Here is a 12,922-nt window from a genome sequence, read left to right as displayed (position 1 = left end):
TCTGCTGCATATCATAATTTCCTTGAAAGATATGCTGCGAAAATGTTTAACAGTAGCACCATACAACCATAACCAAACATAATTACTTCCCATAATGGCCATCGAATATTTGTAATGAAATTGTTATGATTTTGTGATCGGTCTCGCACTAAGTGGATGAAATGTTCCAGACAGTTTATTGCAAAGCAATTATTATGTGTGTTTATCATAGGGAGGGTGCATGGCCTTCTCCTCATCCATGAGTGCACCATGGGATGGTTGCCATGTGCCCTTTGACCTAGCATGTTTTAAGCACTCAATCTATGGTAAGGGTCACATATTTCACAAATAATTTTTTTTATTAATTTGATGTTTAATTTATTCACAATGATTTTTGTATTATAAATTAGTGTATATGTTTTTTTTTAATCATTATATTAAAATATAATGAGTAGAGTATGTACACCATAAAATTTAGTAGTCAATTCACTACAAAATTTCTATTCCAAAAAAATAAATTTTCATACATTAATTTAATGTTTAGTTTGATTATGACTTATCAATTAAAGTATTATTATAATTATAATAATAAATATTCAGTTATTAAGATAAATGTCTGAATTTTCAATTATACTAAAATAATATTTATTTAGATCTCTATATATAGATAGATATATAAATAAATCTATATCTATATATATAAAGTCTTAATATATAAAAAGAATTATTGATTCGAAGTCTCATAATTAAAATAATATAATTTTTAATGATATATATTATGTGTATAGTTGACATATTCCATTTTGTCGTAGTCTACTGTTTTTACGATGTATTACACATTTTTATTTTTTTATTTGTTTTCGTGATGGGATGACACACATAAAATATTGAAAATAGCAGCCTCCATTATTGTCGTATCGAGATATTTCATGGTGCACATCCGTAGATAAATGTGTAGTACCTGTCGTTGACTTTTTCAGATGCTATGTGGGTCGCTCTCACGAACTTTCACTCGTCATCATCCAGATCTGTCATCTCTTGTAATGGCCGAAAGAATCGTTCAACGTCGAAGGTCCATGGACAGAGTGCAAATCCTGAGCATTGCTAATACATTCGTCACATGAATACTGGAATTCGCTTGACCAAATCCAGACCATTCCTGTATCTTCAAAGCATCATTTGTTGTATATAATAATAGCAATCCCACCATTAAACCTCGCAGCTCACCCAGTTGGAGCAGGCAAGGCTTTTTAATTGCAAGAGCAAAGGTTAGGTTTCTGAAAAATGGAGAAAGTGGCCGCAGAGGAACTTCGCTTACTTGGCGCCTTTCGCATCGTGAGAGAAGCCTTTAACATCCTCCTCCGCTCCTCCCGTAGTAAACTTCTGTGGGCTTTGGCTCTCACCCTATTTCTTCCCCTCACTTTTGCAAGTTTGGGTCAGAACTTCATCCTCGGCCCTATTCTGCTCAAAATACAGCAGAAGCAAGTCGAGGCCTCCATCGACCCCGGCGAAACGACTTGGCGTGAATTGCGCTCGGAATGGAAGGAGCTTGTGGGGGTCCTGGCAGCGGACATAGCCGTCGTTTTAACTTTGTGGATGCTGTCCACCGCGGCTGTGGTGTACACAGTGGCCTCCATCTACAGTGCCAACACGAAGGAATTGAAAGTATCGTACGTTAGGGTTTTGAGCAATGACGTTCCCAGGGTGTGGAAACGCCTCATGTTAACATTCATGTGGTTTTTCGTAATCTCCTTCGGCTTTATGACGGTCTCCATGTTGGCCAGCGGCCTGCTGCTCATCCTCTTCCTCCCCACCATACCGTCCCCCTCCGTGGGACTAGACGCAGATGGTAAATTGAAAGGGAGGGCTTTAATTATCAATGTAATTCTTCCAATTGGGTTCGTTTCTTGCTCCCAAATTTATGTAACTGTGGTGTGGCACCTCGCTAGCGTCTTATCCGTTTTGGAGGACAAATATTACGGCCTGGGTGCCGTTCTGAAGAGCAGCAACCTCATTAAAGGAAAGAAGATAACAGCCTTGGCGCTGCTTATATTTTTCTTTATGTTTGACGGAATAATTATTTGGTTTTTCGGGTATACAGTGCCGGAGGGGCGTAGCCATGGACTGACAGCGACGAGGGCTGCGATTGGAGCACTTCTTCTTGGGTTGCATTGTTTTGTTAATGTGATGTGGATGTTGGCACAAAGCGTGTTATACTTTGTCTGTAAATCGTACCACCATGAGAGCATAGATGGTGATTCACCTCTCAAAGTTCATAACGTGGGGGACTATGAGGCTCTGAAGACAAGCAGTATTTAGTTGGAGCATATACAGGCTGAACTATAAGAGTATATATAATCTCGTATTTTCATGCAGTGGTTTTGCTTGAGCATATTGAGTATTCTGTTAATTTCTTTGTAATAGCATGCATATCCTTTTATTGATCCGCATAGAGAGTCTTGATATGACCTTGTATTGTACAGCTAAATTACTGTAAAACCATATGAGTAAACACTTGTTAACAAATATAATTATATGGTTTTTTTTGTAAGAAAACTTTGAGAAATAATGTGGCGGGATATGAAAAGGGTACACATATTTAGAGTGATATGGTACTGTGATAGGATAAGTGGAACTATTTAGATATTTTTGTCCTTGCTTTTATATTTTTGTGAATTTTGTCTAAAATTGGGAGGTCACGCGTTTGGCTCATGACTTGGGTAAAGTATGGAACCACAACTACATGAGCCAATGCAAACAGCTCTGGTCAAAGGTTTTCTGCTTATAGTAACTGTGCGCGTAAGAATCGACAAGAAGGCATCACTACGACCAGAGGAAAGACCCTTTTAATCATATGAGAGGAAAGACAGAATATTTCAAAAGAAATGCTTACATTTCTAACACGTCTCAATATGTTGTATATACAAGAAAATACCTATGTGTGACTTAAAGCACCAACATGTCTCGCCTGTAAGAAAAATACGGTTTGCCCATTAAGAAGAATTTTCGGATTAATGTGCACTGTAATGTCAGACTAGAAACTAAATCGTATGGTAAACAACCGTACATTAAAATAACCGTTACAAAATGGATTTCGTTTTTCGAAACCTACGTTACAAATTTGCCTCTGTGACTTAGATTTGGCTTGACGACTAATTCATGAAAGGATTTAGTGTAAAGCTGATAGCAGAGACCGCCTTTTATACGATCTACAGGGTCTCCAATAATGACATCAAAAAGCTCGTCTCTGTTTTCCGATATTAAAAAATTTAAATAAATATACAAAATGGTTGTTGGAAAGACCAAGGAGACAAAGCATGAATTCACACATAAAATACTACCTGTTGTTTTTCTATTGATCACATAAAACATGATATTTACAACTAGCGAATTGCCTAAAATGTCTTACATGCAACCACATACTAAAAGTCGTCTATCAGTTAACTCAACTTGAGTCAACACTCAATCACTCAATCACATGTTTAGCCAACTCCTCATGCAAGAGTAATTATCTTATTTTAACACTCCCAATTAATTACGACTCCTAAACTAAAACATGACTCTGGTCTATGTCTCACTTAGACTTACAACACCCAAGTTTTTTCTATGAAACTCAAACACAACTTTTGCTAATGACTTAGAAAATATATCAGCCAATTGATCACTAGATTTACAAGCCTTCAAGTAAAGTTCTCCATTGCTCACAAGTTCTCTAATAAAGTGATATCTATTATCAATAAGCTTGCTCTTTTGATGAAACACACTATTCTTGGATAGTGCAATCGTTGAGGTGTTCTCACAATATATTACTGTTGATCCTTGTTGTTTGTGCTTGAGTCCATCAGCTACTCTTCTTAACTACATTGCTTGACATGCTGCTGATGTTGCTACTACCTATTCTGATTCTGGTAACGAAAGTGTCACAATGGGCTTCTTCTTAGATGCCCATGAAATCACACCTAAACCAAGGTGAAACATAAAACTAGAAGTGCTCTTCCTATCATCGAAACTACCTGCAAAATCATTGTCTGTGTACCCAATCAAATCTTTGTTTTTTGTGCTTACATACATTATGCCACAATCTCTAGTTCGTGCTATGTATCTTAGAATTCTTTTTACTGCACTCCAATGTTTGTCTTTTGGAGTCTTCATAAATCTGGTCTTGTAGCTGTGAGATACATGAAGCTGCCACCCAATCTTTTGAATTGACATATGATCCTTCATCATCCTTGTTTAACTTTGTACCTGTTGCAACTCGTGTAGGGACATGTTTGCAATTTTCCGTTTTGAATCTTTTCAACAAATCTTTGGCATATTTATTTTGACAAATAAAAAATCCTTTTTTAGATTGCTCAACTTCTATGCCAAGAAAATATTTCATGAGATAAAGATATGTCATCTCAAATTCTTTCCTCATGGCTTCTTTAAATTCATCTATTTCAAAATCACCTGTAAAAATCATGTTATCAACATATAAGCAAACAATCAAAATTTGTCCATGCTCATTTACCTTTGTGTACAAGGTAGGCTCAATGCTCCTTTTACAAAATTCCTTCTTGATCATGTAGCCGTCAATCCTGTTATACCAAGGTCTAGGCGCTTGCTTTAGTCCACGAAGTGCTTTCTCCAACCTGTAAACCTTCTCATCATCACTTTCAACTTCATATCCTGAAGGCTGCTTCACATAAATTTCTTCTTCTAGAATTCCATTCAAGAAGGTTGATTTCACATCCATCTGATAAATTTTCCACTTGTTCTGAGCTATTGTGGCTAGAACTGCTCTTACGGTATCCAATCTAGCTATCGGAGCAAACATTGTCCGAAATATATTCCTGGTTGCTACGAGAATCCTTTTGCTACAAGTCTTGCTTTAAATCCATCAATTTCACCTTTCGAATTCAACTTTATCTTGTACACCCACTTCACACTAGTGATATTTTTGTCCTCTGGAAAATCAACCAAATCCCATGTATCATTCTTTCAATAGCTTCAATTTCTTCATCCAAGGCCTACACCCCATCTCTATTGTCTCTTCAAACAAACAATGTTGGAATGACAACAATGAAAAAATTGAACTAAAATCCAAATCATCATAAATATCTTTCAAACTTCTCATCTTTCTCTTACCATTACTTGATACATCACCTGATTGATTGTTAGGAGAATATCAATCTGTTGATCTGCTTGAAGATCCATGTTGCTCTGAAAATATTGGAGTCCTAGTTGGTGTGTCTGTTTGGTATCTTCACCTGTGATTCCTGCTACTCCTTTTTGGCTACAATATCTTCTTCCATTAGTGGCACTTGTGCATCAACTGCTTTGTGTACAGTTCCACTCCAGGACTCTTGTTCTTGAACACAACATATCTGGTAATTATGGTCTTCTTTGTGACAAGGTTATACAATTTGTAAGCTTTTGATTGCTCACTATAACCAATGAATATGTAGTTTTCACTTTTATCATCCAATTTGCCTCTTCGCTCCTTAGGCACATTTGCATAAGCTACACATCCAAATACTCTGAGATAAGATACACTGCAATACATACCTGACCATGCTTGTTTTGGTACTCTGTTCATCACAATCTTTGTAGGATATCTGTTGATCACATAAATAACACACGCAACTCCTTCTGCCCAATACTCATTAGACAATTTTCTGCCTTTCAACATGCTTCTTACCATGTTCATAATTGTCCCGTTCTTGCTCTCCACTGCACCATTCGGTTGCGATGTGTGCCTAGTTGTAAACTGTCGTCTGATTCCATGTTGTTCACAGTAATCATGGGATGCCTCTGAGTCATATTCTCCACCATGATTTGACCTCAATACCTTGATCTGTCGATCACTTTGGTTCTCTACTAAGGCTTTGAATTCTTTGAACTTTGAAAAAGTTTCAAACTTCTGCTTCAAGAAGTAAACCCAAGTCTTTCTGTTGTAGTCATCAATGAAAGTGAGGAAGTAACAACTTCCACCAATCGAATGTGTCCTCATAGTTCCACACAATTCTTTATGCACTAGCTCACGATGTTGCTTTCCCAAGATGCAACACTCACAAGTACTAGAAGGTTCTTTGATGGGAGGCAATCCTGTGATCATTTGTTTCTACTACAACAATCTTAAAGCAGAAAAGTGCAAGTGTCCAAACCGAAAATGCCATAACCAATAATCATGAGAACATGCAACTTTAAAAGAACTCACCTAACCACTGTAATTCATAATTAGAGGAAAGAGTTTGTTCCTCGTCATCTACGCCTTTTCTATCAATCACTTGCTTGGGGGCTTGTCATATATAACACATTCTTGAACTTGAAAGATAACTTTGTATCCTTTCAGTGTCAATTGACCAACACTTAACAAATTATGTTTGAGACTAGAAGCATCATATACCTCTGAGATTGTCTTTAGTTGCCCCTCCTTCATCAGAATGTTGACCACTTCTTTGCCATCTACTTCCACAGTCTTGTCAGTCCCTAACTTTACCTCTGTTTACACAGATTGATCAAAATTTGCAACCAAATTCTTGTTTCATGTCATGTGGTTATGGCAACCACTATCGAAAACCTACACATTATCGCAAGGTTCATGCATAGTATGGCAAGCTAGGAACATGGAGTTAGTACTCTCTGTAGTGACATCAGCTCTTTGTTTCCGTTGATCAACTATCTTCTTCCTGCAATCACGTGTATAGTGACCAAATTTATTACAATAATAACATCTCACCTTTGATTTGTCAAATATTTGATTATTGTTGAAGCTTCTATAGTTTCTTCCACTTTCATGTTCATGCTCTTCTCGTCCATTTCTCTAACCACCATATGTTCTGCACCGTCCTCTACCTCTCAATCTACTTCTGCCTCGACCTTTATCTCTTAAAATATAAAGCTGACTTTTGTAAGCGGTCTCTAAAGTGGAATCCTTATTTCTACCTATCCTTGCCTCATGTGATAGAAGTCATCCCATAAGCTCATCAACTATCAATGATGCCAAATCCTTGGCCTCTTCTATGGTTGCTACCACAACATAAAATTTGGTAGACAAAGATCTGAGGACCTTCTCAAACACTGTTTGATCTTTAATTTCGTCACCATAGATTTTTAACTGATTTACAATAGTTATAAGTTGATTCATGAAAGAATAAACGTCCTCTGTCTCCTTCATCTACAAACTTTCAAAATCTCTCCTAGTACTTCGCAACTTAGCAATATTGACTTTGGCCATACGTTTATAGTTTGCCGCCAAAGTATCCCATGCTACTTTTGTTGAAGATGTGATCATAATCTTCTGGAACACTACTCGGTCCACTGCCTACTAAATAAGTCACAACGCTTGTCCATTCTTCTTCTTGTCTGGCTTCCATTGTTCTCTTTCCATTATTGAGAGCTTGTGCTTCTGCTTCAGCCTTAGGTTATAAAAACCCAAACTGGACATAATCCCAAACATCATGTGCTTGCAACGTGGTTTCCATATTAATGTCCCACACGTCATAATCCTTCCTTGTAAATGGTGGGAATTGGGGCTAGAAATTTGAGAAAGTCATATTTTTCTAAAAATTTCTTTTCATAAAAAAATTTCGTTGAATAAATTTTTTCAAAAGTACCCTTTTCAGGAAAACCCTAAATTTTTGTTTTATAAAATAGATTTACACAAAACAAGCATTTTTTAAAATCTCTTAAATTTTTTTATATATAAAAGAAATCTTTCTAAAAAAATTACATATATATAAAAAAAAAAACGTTTATTTTAATGTGCTCTCTATTTAATAAAAATTACCCACTCAACATATATGGTCAACGGATTTTAACATATAACAAAAAACAACTTTCGAATCTCTTTTTATATGTTTTAAAACACACTTATAACATGGTAGACAAATCTGTGATTATGTACCGCATTAGATTTTTAACATGCTAATGCTCCTCTTGTGGGAATGATATGCGATAAATGTTGTTCATGTTCGAGAGCAAACTGTTAATGCTTTAATGCTTCAAAAATTCAAGGAAGACACATGGGCTTGTAATGCGGCTCTATGTTATTCCTTCTAGTGTTATAACACACTGTATATCACCTACAAGGTGCATTGTAGCACAAATACCATGAGAAAAATTATATTTTTCCTCTCATGCAGATTGCTGATAATCCATTCTCCCTCGCTCTGTATAATCTTGCTCATATACCAATTTGTTGTAAGGATGGAGGAGACAAATCATGAATTCACACATAAAACACGATCTACTGCTCTTCTATTGATCACACAAAACATGATACTTACAATAAACCCCATGAAGGGTATTTATCCTTTTCCAACTAGCGACTTGCCTAAAATATCCTGACATGCAACCACACACTAAAAGTCATCTATCACTTAACTCGACTTGACTCAACACTCAAATTCTCAATCACTCAGTTAATTGAATCTCTATGTTTAGCAAACTCCTCATGTAGGAGTAATTATCTTATTTTAAGAATGGTCAACATTTTTTTCGCTTATGAAAGAAGATTTAAATGTATAGTAGAAAATTAAAATACAAGAGCCATATTTCAACATTCTTACTTGTTGAACTTAGATTTGAATTGAATCTTTCAATGACTCATTAATGTCACACATAACGAGTTTACTTAGGCTCATGTGCCTCGGTATTTCCCTCGCAGTTGATCCCTCACTACCTTACATTATGAAAACAACCTTAGGGTGGTCCTTACACAACATCGGGCTCTCTTTTATCAAAATTAATTAACAGAAATGACATTTTATGTATCTCGTTACTAAGTTCTTGCAATAAATATAAATAACTAAAGGTTTATATTAAAGACTTGGAATATACTTGGAGTGGTGAACCAGAGCTGGATGCACCAAAGATTCATGATAAATAAACTCATCCATTTCTACACTGTGTGACTTACCATCGATAACAAGAATCTTAATGAGAAAGAGTATCTTAACAGAAATTACCATATATCATGGATGCATTTAGAGGCAAGTTGACAATGCATACCTTTCTGAAAAGTTTGGTGTCGAGGAGCACTATCTCTTGATAGTGACTAACTAGAGTATAAAAAATGTTGGCAATATTAATTTCCCTTCAAAATAATTGTTGATCCAGAGTCAAATTAATAACGTTAGTTCGTTGTTTTGTACTCTACAAGTACTGCAGAAAGAATTTGGGTTTTCAATGAAAAGCAACCAAACAAATCCATTGAATAATCTAGGTTATCAAAATGCGAGTAAACTCATGCAGTTTGAATCCTTTGGTTGCTTGGGCCAATGTGCAAGTCTTGGGGATATTACTCCATAAAGCAAAAAGATTGTGACCAGGGGATTCCAATCACATATTTGGAAGGCACCGCATACTCGACTTGTAGGCTACAAAAAGAAAGAAACATTACTAGAAAATGGCTAATTAGTTACTAAAAAAATGACTAAAATTTGCATATAAACGACCATTTTTCAGGCGATGACCAATGGTAGCTAATTTACAGTATCTTACAATGCAACCATCTTTAGTCGTTTTTAGCTTAGTCATTAATTAGGTGTCTCCATTTTACCATCTAGTAGTACTTTTAGTCATATATTTGGTCGTTAATTTGTCATTGACTTAGTCATTAATTATCACAATTAATGACAAAATATACAACAAATATATTACCATATGATCGCCCGAGAAAACCAATTAAATACCAAAGAAATATGACCAAAATGTTGGTCATGTTATAAGATACTATAAATTAGCTACTAGTAGTCATATATATACAAATTTTAGTCACCATTTGGAACCAATTAATGACCAGAGAAATATGACTATATTTTGGTCATGTTATAAGATACTATAAATTAACTACTAATAGTCATAGTAATGCGAAATTTAGTCATCATTTGTAATCACAAATTTATCATTTACAGTAGCCATTTATATTTTTTTGGTAGTTTCATATTCATTATATAAACCACTAATTCAGTAGTTTATATTCATTTCATTTAATTTTATTAATAATCATTATAAAAAACTAATTTAGTTGTATATTCATTTTATTTGTGTTCATCATTAATCAATATGAACTACTAATTTAGAAGTTTTAGATTGATTTTATGTGTTCATTATTAATAAACAAAAATTAATTAGTATGATTTTGCAACTAAATAAAAAAATATGTCATACAATATGCATATTCATCTAGTATGAAAACAAAAAGTTACATATGTTAATTACAATACTACATAATATCACGTGCAACTATAAATAATTTCAACCGTAAATTATATTATATAAAATTTCAAGTATTACAATATTATTTTCTAACTTAATATTGGTTGGACTGCAATTTAAACATGAAATATTGTTTCATCACTTCAAAACATTATCATTGTTTTTCCAAGACATTGCAAGTGAATTCACCAACTTTGAAGACTTGGGGATCAATCTTTTTCTGTGTGACTTATCCAAGATATTGGCTCTAAGGGTATCACTAGATTGGTTCTCTTCTTTCTCTTTTTTCATTTATCGCTCTAGTGTTATTGTTCTCTTATTTCTTCAATTCCTACTTCTTACCATCAATATTAGTTTCCTCTCCTGAAAATAAAAGAGATACAATGTAGACAATAAGAAATGAAATACAATGAATATTGGAATATAAACTAAAGTATACTATAAAATATTTATATGACATATACATCAACATTGGCAATGTCAATGCCATTTTTCTCCATAAAATCCAGAAACTCAAATAATTTTTCTTCAGTTGGATCGAATAGTGGACATTATGTTGTTACATGACCTGTATAAACAATTAAATTCAAACCTCACCATAGAAAATAAAAACTTAGTAACTTAGCGTTCAACCTTTAGAGAAATCTTACGCACAATCGAGCTAACTAAGTTACATACTAAAAATCTCAGACTGTAGATACCTTGTGAAAACAAATAATGCGAGGTGTGATTTATAGTCGTTATCATTTTATTCATAACAGATTTGATTCTCTAACACATGAACTTGGTCAAGTATATAGACAACCTATGCTCAAATAACAAAATGAAAGTAAACTTTTTCAAGTAGTCATAAATTTTTCTTATCACAAAATAGGTAAACGGATTTCAATTAATATCATGTAATACTAATCTCATATTCAAGCTTTGGATGTTTAAATTGACATGATACCAAGTATTTTCAATTTCATGGTTAAAAAAAAAAACAAAATCAAAGGAAACGTTCAAAATACAATCAAACAATAGATGGGATATCATGGAATGAACATTGCAGTTATAAAATATTTGTTTACCTCTCTACCTGTGTCTTGTCTAGCATTCCTAAAACATATTTTTTCCCAAAATAGTGACAAGGTGAAGGAATACAAATATTAAAAATCATAGGAATCCCTACCAGAAAAATTTCCAAAGTTGATGGAGCAAGTGCCTGAAGGATCTCCAAAAAAAAATGAATCATATCCAATACATGCTCTACATTCTCTCCCTATCCTTTTTTAAATCTCATTTCCTATAACCTGCCCACATCAGGGTCTATAAAGTTTGAATCTAATTTGTTTCTAGAGCATATTAATTCATATTTAAAGTCTTCCTATCATGAGAAGGTGTCTATCAAGTAGGACAACATAAAAATTGACCTTAATGTGGTAGGAAAAATAACATATATGCAAAATAAAAAACCACATATTACTTATATTCAAACTTTCTATATGGTGTACTCTTAGACAGATTTTTAAGATGTTCCTCTGCCTTTACCAACGAAGATTGTAGCTTTGTTAAATTCTACATCCTTTCATTCAACATCAATTTCTGAAAAATGAATGTCACATGTTATTTTTTCCCATTTCTCAACATGCTACAAATGATAAATTCAAATTCACATAAAACTAAGAGAAAACCCTTTTCTAACCAAATCAAACAAACAGTGCCTCTAATAAAACTTTACACCTAAAAGATTAATCAACCATGTTCTTAGGCTAAAGGCGAGATTCCTTGAATTATCTTTAGGTAACACTTAATGGGATATTCATATTTTTACCATGATGTAAATTCGGTGTGAAAAAAAATATATAATTCCAAGTTATTATCATTTCCACTAGTCGCCCATTCTTAACTAGTTGTAACCCATCGTATCATTTTCACATGTTATGTCTACATACCCACCAGAAATATCAAATGTTGTAAACAAATGGCATTTTGGAATTGTTTCTAAAAATTTCATTTACACACCCTTCCAATGTATCTGACCAAATTCACCCACTTGAATTTCTTCTTTCATATATATTTACATCCTAAAAAATATCCATGTCAAAAACCAAGACAACCCCAATACCTTTGGATCCTAACACTCATCCATATAGGCTAGAAATCATAGGAATTAGTAATCTCTTACAGTTAAAATTGTTAAAGTATAATTGTTTGACGAAGAAAAAAGAATGGTAAGAGAATAATAATTATCTGACAAGTAATTACCAAGATCATAAATTTAACTTGCAATTGAAATTCAACACTCATTTGGAACCAATTGTATGAATTGTACATTCAACATTCTTATATATAAATATTAATTATATGTAAATATTACTTGTCCTGTTATGTATATTACCATATTCCATATATTATTAATATTAGTGAATATACGAACCTTGGCTGTTATAGACTTGTTGAAACCTACCAAATATTCAAGAGAATTAACAACTATTTGATGATAACATCCAACTTTTTCATCATGGGGATACCAACAAAACGTTGCTCTGTTGGATTAACTATACAAGGACAAAGCATGATCTATCAAGGCTATCAATTTCAACTAGACTTTACACATTTTTTCCAGGTTGGATGCATACAAATTCCAAGTTAAGTTTAAGCTTCATATTTCTCTCTTGCAATTTCCATAAACTAAATTATTTTTCTTTTATTGGCCTGCAAGATTCTAGAGCCTTACCTATGGATTGTTACTTAAATG

General features: G+C 33.9%; 1 protein-coding gene across 1 annotated transcript; it reads left to right on the top strand.

Moving 5' to 3' along the window:
• Positions 1-1,263: 1,263 nt before the first annotated feature.
• LOC149219220 (uncharacterized) lies at positions 1,264-2,298 on the top strand. Its single transcript, XM_089386749.1, has one exon. The coding sequence runs from the start codon at positions 1,264-1,266 to the stop codon at positions 2,296-2,298; it is 1,035 nt and encodes a 344-aa protein (XP_089242875.1).
• Positions 2,299-12,922: the final 10,624 nt, after the last annotated feature.

The sequence above is a fragment of the Pinus tabuliformis genome, chromosome Q (genome assembly GCF_031772625.1).
Source record: "Pinus tabuliformis cultivar Carrire ecotype Pingquan chromosome Q, CPIR1, whole genome shotgun sequence".
Taxonomy (NCBI): domain Eukaryota; kingdom Viridiplantae; phylum Streptophyta; class Pinopsida; order Pinales; family Pinaceae; genus Pinus; species Pinus tabuliformis.
Note: the sequence above shows the minus strand (reverse complement) of the source record. Positions and strands in the feature narration are given on the sequence as shown.

What these genes read in the sequence shown, in the direction of transcription:
- LOC149219220 (XM_089386749.1), top strand. Translation starts at nt 1,264, where the DNA reads ATGGAGAAAGTGGCCGCAGAGGAACTTCGCTTACTTGGCGCCTTTCGC.